Consider the following 17464-nt stretch of genomic DNA (forward strand, 5'->3'; position numbering starts at 1 on the left):
AAAAAATTAAATTGGAACTGAAAGCCTTTTCATCTATCAAAGTTAGACCTTTGCCAAGTTTGTCTTTCATCCTGCAAAGCTTGATGACCTTGGAATGCTCAAGAAGGTCTATGTATCTTCACTGTTTTTCAGTAAATAATTCAGTTCCATCAATTTGTTACAACCCATGACTTTAGTTTTAGCATATAAGTAGAGAGGCAGCTGCATTTGTTTCACTAATGTGGAATAGTAAGGGGGGTTGTTTGTTTGCTTCATTCTTAATAAGTTGTAAAATACAGGAAAAATCTTGAAAGCAAAAGAGAAAATTCTTTTCTCCAAAACTTCCAATTTAATTCTTGACTGCAATTCCAAAATACTTATTAATTGCTGCCTTCTCAGATGAAGTTTTGGCTTAGTAATAACTTATTATTTACTTTATGTTACTTCTGACTATTTTTAATTTAATTCCTATTTTATGTTGTCCATTTTTCTATAAAAATAAATAAGCAATCTACCACAGAGGAGATTGTTGCTATACACTGTGTAGTCAGTCAGATTATCCTCAGGTACTTTGGAAAAGCATAGATATTTTGTCTGGTTATCCTACAAGCCTCTCCAAAACCTTCAAAATAGAATGTCCTCACAATATTTGGCTTTATTGAGCTCAGTTGTAGTCCAAAGCAAGTTCTGCAATTCCAAAACATTTGTTCTATTGTAACAAAAGTCATAGGTTTTGCAACATACACATAATCTTAAGAAAACTTGTCTGAATCATGGAATGATAGACTCAACTTCCACTTACAATTAAAAAGCATTATCTCTCCTCCTTTGGGTAAGTTGAATGTTTTCTGTATGCTAGGCATAGCTCTGTAGAACCATAAACTTTTCCAGTCATTTCCTTCAAATTTTTTATTTCTTTCTATGGTTGATGATGGGGAAGTATTCATACTGCCACTGATTAATTGCTATGATCTTTGTTAATGTAATTCAAGTTGGCCATATGCTGTATGGTATTTTCAAGCACATTTGTGATATTGTAACCTCATGACTACAATAAATTCTTACTAGGCAACATAAAAAAAAGATGTGATAAAATGCAAAGAGAATTTGTGTAGGTCTTCAGATTACATCCCAACCTTTGGGGAAGGTAGGTATTTCTTCTGTGCAGTGGGAAAACTTGGGCACTGGCTGTGCATGCTTACTCTTACATGTTTGAAACAGGAATGGAAGGGGTAGAAATGGGGAACTGGTATACATCCAGGATGAAGCTGGGCTATGTTTTTAAGCCTTTCTATTTTGTGAAACTGCTGTGGCTAGAAAAACTGAAAAAGGGAGGAAAAAATGAGAATAAACAATATGTCTATTAAGTGGGATAACGCTTAACCTCCTTTGCTTTTTGTTCTTCTTTCTTATAAACTGTGGAACTTAAATATTAAGATAAAAGACTATTCACATTCCAGTTTACATGAAATAAGATTGATTTTGTTTTAAATGCTACATGCGGGGGAACTAAAATTAAGTATTTGCCCCTTTGGTTAGCTGGAAAACATTTCCAAAAGCAGCTCCAGTTATAGATCATGTTCCAGTCTGCTTTTAGCAACAGGAATCTGTGAGAACATTCAGGTTAAGGTTTCATTATCTATATTCACCTTTATCTGTTTGTACCAAAGTGAAAAATGCCAGGAATTTTCTGGCTTGTGCACAGGACTCAGCTCAAATAAGTTTAATGAGATAACACATTTGGTTTTGCACACAGATTCATACCTGCTGACACAAAAAGTTGAAAATGTAGGAGGCAACAAAAAGAGAACAGTGCTGATATAACAATAGCTATCCCAAAACAGGCAAACCAATACTTGAAAAGAAGCCAAAAATACCTAGAAAAATTCTAAACATTAAAAAAAATGCTTTATTTCACTTACTGAGAAGAGTGAAGTGCTCTCCGTTGTCCAATGTGGATTTTATGCTCTCTTGCTACCTTCAACATAAGGTAAAGAAACATTTATGGGCATTATTTCTCTTTCACCAGAACCAGCATTCTACTTTGGAAATGATGAATACTGTGTTGATGAGAGTGCTGGCTATATTGAGGTACGTGTGTGGAGGACTGGAACTGATCTGTCTAAAGCTGCCTCTGTAACAGTGAGGTCTCGCAAATCTGAACCAGGAACTGCAGAGGGTAAGTTACTGTTTTGCTCTAGAGTCATAATACATCTTAACAACAAAGGCTAGTACGTTTGGTCTTGATATAGATTCAACTACATAAGACAAAATGTATGTCTCTTAGCAGATCTTTCTTCTTAGAACGAATTAAGTAGTTACAGAATTTCCCTTGAAACAGGAGTAGGAGCAACTGTGAAGTACAGCACTAAGAGAAATGCCCTCAAATCCTCATATAAAATACTGTCCCAAGAAAGGGAGTCAATAACTGCCTCAAAGCATACTCTGGGCAGTGCAGAGTTTGCTCGTCTCACTTTTACTGTAGGCAATGAGAAATTACCTACTATCCCATTCAGCTAGAGGATTGCTACAGCTGTGTGATTCAGTGATGCTTTGACAGAACCTCTGTCTGAAGAATCAAGTGTTAGTGTACTCTTCCTTTTTTTTTTTTTTTTTCCACAGACCACAGGGTTTAAAACTAAGACATTCATGCACAGACGGCATAAAAATTATCTTACATAGATGCTTATCCTGAGCGTAATTGGACAGCAGAGTTTATCTTTCAGCTAATTTTCAGTTAGGCAAAATTGTGTAAAACTTTACTGTTATTTCAGGAATATCTAAACATCCTATATATATCCTATCATACATAATATATAAGATAAATAGAATATTTATCATTAAAAAGAAAATTATGAAGCCTGTGAAGAAAATTATTACTTCATTTCTGAACTTGCTTTATATGATCTGATGTCTTTATCTCATGCTGAATATTTAAGTAATTTTATTTCTGGGGGAAAAAAAAAATCCTTAATCCTTACAGTGAGAATCTTAATTCATTGTGCCAGGATCTCTGGAATTCAAAACTGGGAATGGCAAAGTTCTTGTGTTCTCTAGTCTGTTGATCACAGCCTGAAAGCTCTGACATGGCTGGCTGCCTGTAAAGCCAAGAACCTGGTTTTGGTCTTACACAGTGAAGCAATAGATCTGCTGTGCTGAGCTGCCAGTCCTGGTTTAGTGGCTTAGCTCTGAGGTAGAGCATCAGGGACACTAGGCAACTGCCCATCTGATGGGCCTTTAATCTTGCTAATTTTGTCAAAGTCACAGAATTCCAAACCTTATTTCAATTTCAGTGAAACTGTTTCTCCCAGAGGTTTGTTTCAACAGTTCTGCTGCTCATTATCCCTAAAAATGAACATTAAAACTCAGTTGTTGACTCAAGTCCTAGATGCCTTTAATGCTTTGGTTCTGAGATAGAGTGTCGTGTTTTAGTATCTTGTTTTGTTTGCTTTCTTCTCATTGGTTTGTTACAGATTGTCTTGCCTTGCTTAAAACAAAACAAAATATAAAAGCAAGCCAAACCCAAATCAATCTGTCTTTAACATTAAGGTGCCAGACCTCACCTGACATGGTCTGAGCAGAATTTGATTCTTTTGGGTTTCATTCATTCTGTTTTACACAACACCTTTGAACAGCAGTTCTTCCTTACAGTCAGCCCACTGGTATTTTCTCCTTCCCTTTTTACATTAGCCTCAGAACTTCCATCTTTGTTACAGAATAATATGAAATTTCTTTCCAAAGACTTTGCTTCATCTCCAGAGTATCTCTCAAAGCTTTTTGCTTGCTTTCATTTCTCACTTAAAACAAACTTTATTAGTTTTAGTAGAATAACTGTTGGTTTACAACAGAACAGAATCAGCCCCAATTTGTGACTTGAATCAGTAAACATAAAGTATCATAGTATTGACTTGTTTTATTGTACAGTCCAGCTTAAATGGTCAAAAGATATTTTTGCTTTACATGACTGCCAGAATTTGGCAAAATTCAACATTATATTAAAAAAAAAAAAAAAAAAAAGGTGTATCTACAATTAACTGCGTAGTTACTTTTTTTTTTATTATTTTTCATTACATGTAATGCTATTTATTAATTATTTTTTTCCATTGGTAGCTGGAGTAGATTATGTGGGCATCAGTCGTAATTTGGATTTTTCCCCTGGAGTCAATATGCAGACATTCCGTGTGGTAATTCTGGATGACCTTGGACAGCCAGTGTTAGAAGGAACTGAGAAGTTTGAGCTTGTGCTAAGGATGCCCATAAATGCTGCCCTTGGAGAACCCAGCAAGGCCACCATCTTCATTAATGACTCAGTATCTGATTGTGAGTAATAACTTTTTTTTACTTTTTCACATTTATGCAGGAGATGGGTGACTACAATACACAAATATCACTTGTCCTTTTGAATCCCACCAAAGCCAGTGAATCTACACATTTCAGCTACAGATGATGTGTTAAGTCATTTTCTGTCTGGCTGCTTATGTTTTACATCTGGTTTGATGTAGCATAACTAAATTTGAAATAGTGGAGAGAAGATATGATAACTTTTGCTATTATACTTTACACATGCTTTTTATGTTTGTTGGTTTGTTGTTTTGTTTTGTTTTTTTTTTTCCCAGTGCCTAAGATGCAGTTTAAAGAATCTGTATACTCAGGCAATGAAAATGATGGACAGATTTCTGCAGTGATATATAGGAGTGGGGATATCCAATACACATCCACTGTGAGATGCTATACGAGGCAAGGTTCGGCTCAGGTAATGATGGACTTTGAAGAACGTCCTAATACTGACAGTTCCATCATCACTTTCCTTCCTGGTAAGCTCTTGATCTTATTTTAGAAGCCTTTAGTCTACCATGTTTTGTTTTGCTTTATTTTGTTTGTTTGTTTTGTTTTGTTTTAATTGTGTCTTCTCATAAAGTAGTGGCAAAAAAAGACCACTCTGGAAAACCAAGCTTTTTCCATACGCAATGGAGAGAGTGCACATAAATTATGTTGCTCTTTTCACTTCACTTCTGACCTAGATGAATAATCAGTAGGAACCAAAGGGACATATCTTCATATAGGTTCAGACTCAGTGCCAGAATCTTTTTGATAGCAAAAGCAGTTTCAGCATAACACAATAATAGAAGTACAGACCTGCTATCAGAAAGGACACTTCACAGAATCACGGAATCGTCTAGGTTGGAAAAGAAGATCATCCAGTCCAACCATTAACCTAACATTGACAGTTCCCAACTACACCATATCCCTCAGCGCTATGTCAACCCGACTCTTAAACACCTCCAGTTATGGAGACACCACCACTGCCCTGAGCAGGCCATTCCAACGCCCAACAACCCCTTCTGGAAAGAAATGCTTCCTCATATCCAGTCTAAACCTTTCCTGGTGCAACTTGAGGCCATTCCCTCTTGTCCTATCACTTGTTAATTTGTTAAAGAGGCTTATCCCCATCTCTGCACCCTCCTTTCAGGGAGCTGTAGAGGGCGATGAGGTCTCCCCTCAGCCTCCTCTTCTCCAGACTAAACAACCCCAGTTCCCTCAGCCACTCCTCGTATGACCTGTGCTCCAGACCCTGCACCAGCTCCGTTGCCCTTCTCTGGACACGCTCGAGTCATTCAATGTCCTTTTTGTAGTGAGGGGCCCAAAACTGAACACAGGAATCGAGGGGCGGCCTCACCAGTGCCGAGGACAGGGGTAAGATCCTTTCCCTGTCCCTGCTGGCCACGCTAGTGCTGACACAAGCCAGGATTCCATTGGCCTTGGCCACCTGGGCACACTGCTGGCTCCTGTTCAGCAGGCTGTCAATCAACCCCCCCAGGACCCTCTCTGGCTGGCAGCTCTCCAGCCACTCCTCCCCAAGCCTGTAGCGCTGCTGGGGGTTGTTGTGGCCCAAGGGCAGCCCTCAGCATTTGACCTTATGGAAACTCCTCCGGTTGTCCTCAGCCCATGGCTCCAGCCTGTCCAGGTCTCTCTGCAGAGCCTCCCTACCCTCGAGCAGATCAACACTCCCACCCAACTTGGGGTCATCTGCAAACTGACTGAGGGTGCACTCTATCCCCTCGTATGGATCATCAATAAAGATGTTAAACAGGAGCGGCCCCAAAACCGAGCCCTGGGGGACACCACTCATGACCAGCCGCCAGCGGGATTGAACTCTGTTTGCCACAACTCTTTGGGCCCGGCCATCCAGACAGTTTTTCACCCATTGAAGTGTGTGCCCATCCAAGCCGTAAGCAATCAGTTTTGCGAGGAGAATGCTGTGGGAAACGGTGTCAAAGACCTTACTAGAGTCAAGGTAAACAACATCCACAGCCTTTCCCTCATCCAATAAGCAGGTCGCCCTGTTGTAGAAGGAGATCAGGTTTGTCAGGCAGGACCTGCCTGTCATAAACCCATGCTGACTGGGCCTGAGCATCTGGTTGTCCCTCATGTGTTGTGTGATGGTACTCAGGATGAGCTGCTCCATCAGCTTCCCAGGCACCAACATCAAGCTGACAGTCCTGTAATTTCCCGGATCATCCTTCCAACCCTTCTTATATATGGGTGTCACATTGGCCAATTTCCAATCTGTCGGGACCTCCCTGGTCAGCCAGGACTGCTGGTGAATGATGGAAAGCAGCTTGGCGAGCACCCCAGCCAGCTCCTTCAGCACCCTCGGGTGTATCCATCCGGTCCCATAGACTTGTGTGTGTCTGTGTGATGCAGCAGGTCACTGACTGTCTCCTCCTGGAATGCAAGGGGTCGTTCTCCCAGTCTCTGTCTTCTGGCTGAGAAGGCTGAATTCCCTCAATACAACTAGTCTTGATATTAAAGACTGAGCCAAAAAGGCATTAAGGACCTCAGCCTTTTCCTCATCACTAGTTACCATGTTTCCTTCTGCATCTAGCAGGGGATGGAGGCTCTCTCTGGTCTTTTCTTTGCTGCTCACATACTTATAGAAACATTTTTTGTTGTCCTTGATGGTTGAAGCCAGATTAATTTCCAGCTGGGCTTTAGACCTCCTGATTTCTGCCCTGCATAGCCTCACAGCATCTTTCTAATCATTGTGAGTGGCTAGCCCCTTCTTCCAAAAGCTGTAAACTTTCCTTTTCTCCTTGAGTTGCAGCCAAAGCTCCCTGTTTAGCCAGGGTGGTCTCTGTTTCCAGCTTCTCTTACAGCACCTGGGGACAGCCTGCTCCTGAGCCATTAACACTTCCTTCTTAAAGAGCGCCCAGCCTTCCTGGGCCCCTATACCCTTCAAGATTGTCTCCCAAGGGATCCTGTCAAGATGCCCAAATAAGATAAAGTCAGCCCTTTGGAAGTCCAGGATGTCAGTTCTGCTTCCCCCTCTCCTGGCCTCTCTAAGAATAGAGAACTCTGTTATTTCATGGTCTCTGTGCCCTAGTTGCCCTCCAACCACCACATCATCCACCAGTCCTTCTCTATTCACAAGAAGCAGGTCCAGCAGGGCACCTTCTCTGGTCGGTTCTCTCACCAGCTGTGTCAGGAAGTTATCTGCCACACATTCCAGGAATCTCTGGGACTGGTCCCTCTCTGCTGTGTTGTTTTCCAGCAGATGTCTGGGAAGTTATAGTCTCCCACAAGAACAAGGGTAAGCGATCATGAGATTTCACCTAAATGCCTATAGAATATTTCATCCACTTCTCTGTTCTGGTTGGGTGGCCTATAGTAGACTCCCACTACATCTGCCCTGTTGGCCTTCCCCCTGATTCTAACACAAAGACACTGCACCCTGTCTTCACTACACTTGTACTCAAAGCAATCGTAACTGTCCCTAACATACAGTGCCAACCCACCGCCTCTCCTTCCTTGTCTGTCCCAGAAGCTCTGCTCTGTCTATTCAGAAGCTCTGCTCTTTGTTAAGCAGATATCTGATAGATAGTTTTGACTTGACTGAAATGAGTAATAGATCTTTCAGTAGGGATATAGCCCTCTAATTTCTGTATGATTTTTTTTTTCCCACCAAGGCTTTCCTAAGACAGTTCACCAATATCAGGTACTTAATATTTTCCATCAGAGATGAAATACAAATAAATCAGATGTTACTACCGTGTAATAATATTGCCTGATTCTTTCTATTTGTGCAGAAGACAGTTTAGTCTTTTACTCTCTTAAGTTTACACACACATAATAATTTTTATAAGCCCTCAAGAAGTTCTGTCATCAACATGAAATCCTTGATATGCCCTTATCACAGAAATGACACCATTCATATTTCTTTATGTACATCTGACCTCAGATTTTAGTGCTGTCACGTAGTCTATACCTTTGCCATTACTTCTGTGCAACTGGGAAGGTGAGTCAAACTGGATCTGTGCCCTTTAGGAAGTGACTTTCCTCTTTTTCTGAGTGTTGCTCTACCATTTCTCTGTGAAGACAAGTAGGAAAGAGGCCTTTTAAGATCATATCTTGTTTCCATAAGCTTCTTAGGCATGTTTAGTATGCAGCAGTTTCAGTAGAGTTTTCACAGTTCCTGTGTAACAATGAACAGGATGAGTTTTGTTTTTTGTTTTGTTTTCTCCTCCTAATGGATACTTTATTTTCTATAGGGGGGAAAAAACCAACCTCAGAAATTTAACACAGTCAACATCCTGGTCTGGCTTTTCATCTTGAAGAGTCTTGATCATGTATGCATGTATAATGATGACAAAATACTGTAAATTGACTTAATCTCTCTCATATCCTCTGTTGTTCCTTTTGTCAGGGATGTAGGAGTCATTCTCCTGATAAAACTGACACTGGGACCCAGACACTATTGCACACCACTTATAACTTGCTGCTTAAAGCAAGGCCTTTTTCCCAGAGCCTCTGAACATGTAGTAAGTCTGGACACATTGATTTGTGAGTGCTCAAACTGAGCATTTTGCAACTTCAAAGCATATTTAAGGCAATATTCACTATCACCTGGAATCAGTGGGAGTTTAAAAGACATTAAAATCAAATGGAATAATATAAGTGAAGGTTCACACAGCTAGAGAATGTCCAATCAAAAGACAGTTGAAATAAAAAACTCCAGGACAAAATTACCATTAGTATTAGTGAAAGTTTCTATTACTCTTCTTCCTTGTGCAAGTATTTATTTTCTAAAATGCACACTGTGGGAGAAAGAGTTTTTTATTCTAAGGTAAAACAAAAGGAACAATACATGTGAAGTGGATATGCCAAATAGAAACTTGTCTTAGAGAAGTCCCAAAATGGAGGATTCCACCTTAATGTGTTTCTATAGAAGAGTAATGGTTACTAATTTTGCCTTCACTATTATCATTACTCATTAACTTATATAGTGTCAAGGTGCAGAAGCAGCCTGTGGTTCCTTGAGCTTGGATAGAAGTGCTGTAATAGAGTAAAGAACACCTAAGCTGTGCATGATATTACCTTCAGAATGATTACAGGTGAAACTGAGAAGCCATGCACAGTGGTGCTTATGGATGATACCTTCCATGAAGAAGAGGAAGAATTACGTCTGGTTCTTGGCACTCCAAGAAGTGATTCTTCCTTTGGTGCCTCTCTTGGCGAACAAAATGAGACGCTGATAAAGATTCGGGATGATGCAGACAGTAAGATATTATTTTGTTGTTATTGGCTTTTGGAAGCCCATTTGTGTGCTCTAAAAACATTTTTCTTCTAATTACAGAGGCTATTATTAAGTTTGGTGAGACCAAATTTAGTGTGAGTGAACCAAAGGACACAAGACAAGTAGCAGTTGTAAAAATACCAGTGCTTCGTCTGGGAGACACTTCCAAGGTTTCTGTTGTGAGAGTTCATACAAAGGATGGATCTGCTACTTCTGGAGAAGACTATCACCCTATATCAGAAGGTAGGATCATTCAGATGATTATCACATCCTCCTATTTGTTTTTATTCATGACTGTAACACAATGTTTGAAAAATGAAATAACTTTATTAATAGAATAATTTACAACCACATCCATTAATACTGTTTGCTATTCAAATTCAGTATGGACATGATCCCATGTGGTATGCAACAGCCAAATTGCTCTTGGAATACTAGATATCAGTGAATATATTTACAAAAAATTGTGACTCCTTTGAAAGCATCTGTAGCTCAAGTAACTGTGGAAGAACTGTGAGTGCCACCTTAGTAACATTTGCAAAGTGTAAATTACTCTTCAGAAGCATCTACCATAGGATATGACTGTGTAATTGTTTCTCAAACAATTCATTAAACTAAGGACTTTTGCTCTATGTAGGAATTAATATCTATTTCTGTTTATTTTTGTACTTGCATAAAAATTAAGCTTCCTTTCTGTATCTCTGCAATTCACTGCCAGCTGCTCCTCACAACTAGTGAATAAGGAGAGAAGTTGTGAAACAGAATGAGAAATTTCTTAGCTGATAAACTTCTTTCCATTAATAGCCCACCCACATAGTTTAGTGAATGACTATTAGAGTTTGCAGCACTATGAAATTTCTTTCTTCTAAACCTGCTTCACAATGGGCTGAAGGGGAAACTGCTCTGGTGTTCGAAGCACCTCCTCCCCCTTCTTCACTGACCTTGGTGTCTGCAGAGTTGTTTCTCTCATGTTTTCTCACTCCTCTCTTCCAGCTGTAATTGCACAGAAGATTTTTCCCCTTATAACATGTTATCACAGAGGTGCTACCACTGTTGCTGATGGGCTTGGCCTTGGCCAGTGTTGGGTCCATCTTGGATCCACCTGGCATTGGCTCTACCAGACACAGGGGAATCTTCTGGCATCTTCTCATGGAAGCCACCCCTGCAGCCCCTCCACCAAAACCTTGCCACACAAACCCAATACAGTCAGCTGAGACTGAACTTTTTATCTGCCTTGACCTTGAAGTTTTTTCAGAGACAATGCTTTTCAAAATACAGTATTCTTTGTAACTCTAGCTTTGTGCCTTATTTTTGGTATACACCATTGTTTGAGTAAGACCAGACAATACTTTTTATTTCACACATGTTACAATCTTTAATATATCTAATAATTAGTCCCAGATCATTTTCCAAATACTGTTAGACTAAATCTTGGACTTAGCACAGCTCCTTTGATGATGATAATGCCTAATTTTCAGTGATTTTCACGTGTCCACTGCAATTCATTATTTGTAGCAGCAAATAGGTTAAACTAAATGTATGAACTGTAATTTGAAAAGTGAGTACTATCTGCCGTCTCTCATAGCTGGGCCTAGAATTACAGCTTGTTATGAACAACAAATTTATGTTTAAGTGTCTCATTATGTTTTTAGAAATTGAGTTTAAGGAGGGTGAAAAACAGCACTTTGTAGAGATTGAAGTTCTCTTTGATGGAGTAAGGGAGATGAGAGAAGCCTTCACTGTTCACCTGAAGCCTGATGAGAACATGGTTGCAGAAATACAGGTAACAAAACCATGCAAAGTCCTCAACCACAAAATCTGGTAAACAGACCTTCTTGCTCTCTAGCTCATAGCTTTACTCTTCTTTTAAGGTTTATACACACCATCTTGGCTTTATCTTAAAAGACAAAAAGGATCATCCCAGCTGGCACAGTAGCACCCACCCAAACCAGTTTGTTACCAATGCAGTAAAGTTCATGGGGTCATAGAGACAAGAAGAGACAAAGTCTTTAAGATAGCCGCTCCAGACATATTCTCCTCATAGAATCAGTCCTAAAAGCTGGTATCATCTTGGAAAACTCTCTGGCAATGCAATGTAACCTCTATGCCATAACTTCTGCTGTCAAAACCATGTTAATATTGTTCTTGCTGTGTGAAATGAAACAGCCACACATTCTTGCTATTTAGCATTATATCATACATACTTTTTATCAGTATATTACTCTGATTCTGCATAAAATGTCCTTCAAGCTCTTTGACCACCTCATCAGTATCACACCATATATAGTGTGACTCCAGGTAGCCAGACAGCACAGACACAGCCTTTCCTGATGACAAACACCCCATTTCCACCAGACATTAAAGCATAGAGCGCACATTAGCGTTCTACCAGACTACTGAAGTGATTCAGGAAAGCTGGGACACAGGGTTAAAGGGTATGGTATCTTCAGTGTTCTGAAAAGAAAAAAAAATCATTTTAGCTCTTGCTTTTGTAGTCTGCAATACGTTCTAGTGCCTCAACCCTTTCTCAATAGCTCATCCAGTTGAGATATTGAACTTATTTAGGGACAATGTTTCAGAGGCTAGACATATTCTGGCCAAGATCTAGCTTGAATCCCCTTGTTTATTTAAACATTCAGAGAACTGTTTCTGCCTTTTCATTGTCAGGCAGCCAAGGCCATTGTTTACATTGAAGAAATGAACAGCATGGCAGATGTTACTTTTCCCTCTCTCCCTCAAGTTGCATCCCTTTTGATATATGATGATACTTCTAGAGCCAAAGACAAAACCAGTCCTATAGCTGGATATCCTGTCATCTGCATCACAGTGAGTATCTGTGGAAAGATGGAACAAAAGCAATATATGGATTTTGTTCAGTGAATTTTAGGTGCTCAGTATCAATCATCTTGTTGTGAGTCACGCATGAGTTCAAGCTAGAACTATCCTAAGAGCTAGTCTGAGTGGATAACATAGCAATTTTCAGAAGAACAAAGAGCATAGAAAGATGTTTCACTTGTTCATCACTAAGAACTATTTGATACTCACAATACGTCTGTGATTTCATGACCTTACTATTTCCTGCATTATGTTGCCTTAATTTGCAGAGTTAAAATCACTGGAGATAACAGATAAGCCACTGTTTTCAATGAGTGCCACAGACTGAAAAATTAGTATTGTTTGTTGAAGTACTACAGGCTTCTTTCATTGTAATTTTGCAACTGAAATGTTTGCATGAATATTCTTATGCATTGAAGAAGGTTTTGGTCCATCTGCATGTTTAGTTTGTTTCTCACACAATTCCTTATGCACAGGAATGTATCATATGTTGAATGGTTCTCCTAAATAAAAAAACCTTAAGAAATCTTGAAGTGCAAAGTGTATTTGCAGAATTATATCAAAGAGTGAAATTCAAGTTAAAGTAGCATGTGGGAGTGTAGTTTGTGCCCATAAACCATAATTTAAAATAATATTTTTATTTCAATAAACATAATTAAACTTGCCTTTTAATCTACCATAACAGTACTAAAAGTGTTGCTGTCAAAAAAGGGTTATTTCTTAAGAAATTTACTGGGGTTGACAGTTCCATCTTGTTGAGTTTTTTGACTCTTGATAAAGTTCCTTTGCCATGAAGCAGATAAATTGTTGACACATCTGCCTTGTTCTGCAGGCTTGTAATCCTAAATATGAAGACTTTGACAAGACTGGCTCTATATGTGCCAGTGAGAACATCAATAATACTCTGACACAATACCGGTGGCTTGTAAGTGCACCCACTGGTCCTGATGGTGTGACTAGCCCCATGAAAGAGGTTGACTTTGATACCTTCTTCACTTCCTCCAAGATGATTACGCTTGATTCCATTTACTTTCAAGCTGGTTCTCGTGTCCAGTGTGCAGCTCGTGCTGTGAACTCAGATGGGAATGAGGGTCTTGAGCTTATGAGCCCTATTGTAACTATAAGCACATCAGAAGGTAAGACATCATCACCTATTGCAAAACCTCTAGAACTCTTCTGGATCTCGAATTCCATCCTAACAAAATCTGATTACATGATCCGGTGTTTTAACATTGCGGTCTCAACTTTTCTGCTGTTGTTCATAGAGGTGGTGCAAAAACTCTCTTCTTAACACGGCAGAGAATTGTATATAGAAAATAGTTTTCACCTTTGCTAGGTCTCCACATCTTTAAATCGTTATCCACACAGGAAAGTTGTATGTTCAGGAGAACAATATATAATGTGCACTGCAATTAGTGAAACCTGGTTTCTGTTGGCATTTGAATTCAACTGTGGTAATGTTGCAGTACAATCCTAGCTCGTGTTAGACATCGGAGAACCCACATGGGAGTGCTAATATGAATGACTAGCCAGAAGAAAAGCTTCGTTCATCATTCAGGCCTCAATGGACACTTCATATCCAGATGAGTAATGCCCAATGCAATTGCTCACCACCCACTGACTGATGCCCAGCCCATTCCCAGCTAGTGATCCCAGAGGAGGGGAAATCCCAAAACCTCAATCCTGGAAGAGAGCTAGCTAGCTTCCCAGCCAACCCTCTTCTGTATACTGAGCATGACATTGTATGATACAGAATATTCCATTGGCCAATTTGGGTCTGTTGCTCTGGACATGCTCCCTCCCAGCTTCTTGTGAGCCTACATAATGGCAGGACATGGAGATTTGAAAAGTCCTTGATTTCTTAGCAACAGCTAAAAACATCAGTATACTTTAAACATTCTTCTCATACCAAATCCCATACTGAATCCAAAACATAGCACTATTCTATCTACTAAGAAAAATTAGCGCTATCCCAGCCAAACCCAGGACATTCTTAGAGTACCTTGTGATCCTTTGGCCTTCACATAACAATGTGCTATGATTCTTGTGGCCAGAATGCAGACACTTCTGCACTGAACTGTGCAACTAGAAGTTGCATGTATCTCAGATCATATGATTACAAAACCAATCTTCTAGTCCTACAAACCAGGCCTAATACTAGAACAGATTGAACTAACCCTGGAAAGAATTGCCAAAATAAATTGTAGATTCTCCTTTCTTGGAGAAATTTAAAAATTCCAATGAGCAACCTGATACAACTTTGAAGCTGGCTCTGCTTTGACCACATCATTTCTAGAGACCCTTTGACACAATTATTCTAACTCCATTTTGATCACATAATGGAACAGGGGGTGTCATAGAGTGCTATGAAGACATATATAGATTCACACCCCAATCCAATGCCAAAACCAACTGAACACTGATCAGATATCTTCTGTAAAGCTCTGTATGTGCTTAAGAGTGTAGAGGATGGGATGAATCAAAGCATATACCTCTGAGGACCTCTGTAAGAAAGTATGACACTTGACACTGACTTCGCAAGGCTGGCCGATGCATGCAACCGAAATATACAGGTGCAGTATTATCAGATGGTTTTGAAAATGTGGTCCAGTTGATCAAGTAGTGATTTCTGTTTGAATCCTCTTTTTCATAAATTCCTGTTCAAACCTCTGGTAAATGCTGCTCAAAGTGTTTACCTGTCATTCAAGAAAGTTGTTGTTTTGGAAACTTGTACAGTGGAAAAAAAGTGCATCTAAATAGTGCAAAGTATAGATAAAGTTTCTTTCTGTTTTTCCCATTAGGTCTTTGTCAACCTCGTATGTCAGGAGTAGTTGGAGCAGAACCATTCTCTGCCAAATTGCGCTATACTGGCCCAGAAGATCCTGATTATGCCAATCTCATCAAACTGACAGTCACAATGCCACATATTGATGGTATGATAAAATTAGCTGTGGAGTTGAGAGAACGCATACAAGGTGTTATCTGAGCTATTTTATCGGTCCCGTTGTAGCCAAAATAATAATAAAATCTTTTAACACGTATGACCAGAGAAAAATGTGATGAATGTACAAGTGCAGTGTGCAACAAGATGCATAAAATGCTGTATTGATACGTAGTCTTTCATGTGAAGATTAAGTTTTCAGATTAATTGTATAGTTTACATAAATTGGGCTAGACTTACACTTTGTAAAACTTCTTTGACGTGTGTAGAGATATACCAAAGAATTTATTTGTTAAAAAATATAAAGTAATTTAATTACTATGTGCTTTGAAAAAAAATCACACAAAATACTGATTGAAAAATATGTTAGAGATTTAGAAATATTTTCTTTAGCATTTCGCAGTAAAAAAAAACCCCATATTTACTGTGGATAACATTGTAATACACACTTAGCATATCAACTTTCTTTGAATTCTAAAGTACATTAACTGCAAAAACAAAATACAGAAGCCCTGTATAACATGCTTAGCGTTTGACAAATTTTGGTTAAATTAAGCAGCTCTGACCACTGGCTCTACTTTGAGCACAGTATTTCTAGAGATCCTTTGACACAATTATTCTAACTACATTTTGGTCACTAATGGAACAGGAGGCTCACAGAGTACTACAATGACATATATAGGTCCTCACCCCAATCCAGTGCCAAAAGACATATATAGGTCCTCACCCCAATCCAGTGCCAAAACCAACCAAACACTGATCAGGTATCTTCCATGAAGCTCTGTATGTCCTTAAGAGGGTGGAGGGTGGGAGGAATTAAAGCATATGCCTCTGAGGGCCTCTGTAAGAAAGTATTGCACTTGACACTGGCTGACACATGCAACTGAAATGTACAGGTGCAGTATCACTTTAGTTAAAGTGCTATAAATCCATGTTTTTTAGGCATGCTGCCTGTTATTTCTACAAGAGAGCTCTCCAACTTTGAGCTGACACTTAGCCCTGATGGAACTAGAGTTGGAAACCATAAATGCTCCAACCTCTTGGATTACACAGAAGTGAAGACCCACCATGGTTTCTTAACTGATGCTACCAAAAATTCAGATGTGATTGGAGAGACCATTCCCTATCAATACAGCCCAATAATTAGAGGCTTCAATACCTTACGCTTCTACCGCAATCTGAATCTGGAAGCCTGTTTATGGGAGTTTGTTAGCTATTATGACATGTCCGAGCTCCTCACAGATTGTGGAGGCACCATTGGGACAGATGGACAGGTAGGAAACTGTAACTTGATTTTGTACTGTGTTCTTAAAATGAAAGATTTCCCTTATAATGCATCTATGCAAGTAGAAATGAGTGGGTTTAGAACTGATTTATTTGAAAAGCGTTCTTTTCTTTCTTAACAAGAAATAACTTCCCCTAAGTCCAGTTTATATCTTAAAGCTATCAATATCCATTAAATACTAAGAGGCTATCTGTGAAATCCTTGTCTGACTGAAACTAAGGGAATAATTTAGTTTGAATGAAATTTGCTATGGTTCTGTCCCAATACAGTTCTAAAGTATTTTAGGACAAACCAATCCCACTTTTATTGCATAGTACGCCACCTTAGTATTTTCTTACAAAGAAAGCCTTCTAAAGGATTGCCTTTAGCATATTGATAGTCTTGGGCTATTTAGTATTAGTCATGGTGCATCTTAAAAAAAAGTTTTTTAAAAATTGTGAAGAGCCTTCTTGCTGATAACAGTGGTCTGCAGTGTCCTACCAGCTGCTTGACTTGTTTACTGGGTAACAAGACCCAACAGTGCAGACAGCACAGTGGTCTCTCATTATCCAGCAGAAAATTCCTTGGTCAGAAGCAAAGAGAAGCTGCCAGTATGGAATGGCTGAAGAAGAGAGCTGTGAAAGTGATTGAGGAGTTAAAACAAAGAGATTTGAGAAATCTTCATGTGTCCTTTGGAAAATTATTTCTAGAAATCCATAGTAATGTGGAAGCAAAAGTATGCAGGATTTTTTTTCTGGTGCAGTGACAGTGAAGTTAATCCCTAGGTCTTCCTTCTATAACTACTACATAAGCCTATCTGATCCCACTCAAGCTCTGGGGTTCAAAAGCTGTAGCTATGAAGATATAGCTG

General features: G+C 39.3%; 1 protein-coding gene across 1 annotated transcript in view; it reads left to right on the forward strand.

Moving 5' to 3' along the window:
- The window catches only part of FREM2 (FRAS1 related extracellular matrix protein 2), a 190645-nt gene that overhangs the window by 147131 nt on the left and 26050 nt on the right, over positions 1 to 17464 (forward strand). The window contains exons 9-18 of the mRNA XM_026863362.1: positions 2009 to 2158; positions 4090 to 4299; positions 4596 to 4793; positions 9372 to 9536; positions 9614 to 9796; positions 11206 to 11336; positions 12221 to 12379; positions 13221 to 13524; positions 15190 to 15321; positions 16272 to 16603. Coding sequence (XP_026719163.1) covers positions 2009 to 2158; positions 4090 to 4299; positions 4596 to 4793; positions 9372 to 9536; positions 9614 to 9796; positions 11206 to 11336; positions 12221 to 12379; positions 13221 to 13524; positions 15190 to 15321; positions 16272 to 16603 — 1964 coding nt within the window. The remainder of the gene's footprint in view (positions 1 to 2008; positions 2159 to 4089; positions 4300 to 4595; positions 4794 to 9371; positions 9537 to 9613; positions 9797 to 11205; positions 11337 to 12220; positions 12380 to 13220; positions 13525 to 15189; positions 15322 to 16271; positions 16604 to 17464) is intronic.

This window comes from Athene cunicularia (assembly GCF_003259725.1).
Source record: "Athene cunicularia isolate RWA chromosome 1 unlocalized genomic scaffold, athCun1 chr1_part1, whole genome shotgun sequence".
Taxonomy (NCBI): domain Eukaryota; kingdom Metazoa; phylum Chordata; class Aves; order Strigiformes; family Strigidae; genus Athene; species Athene cunicularia.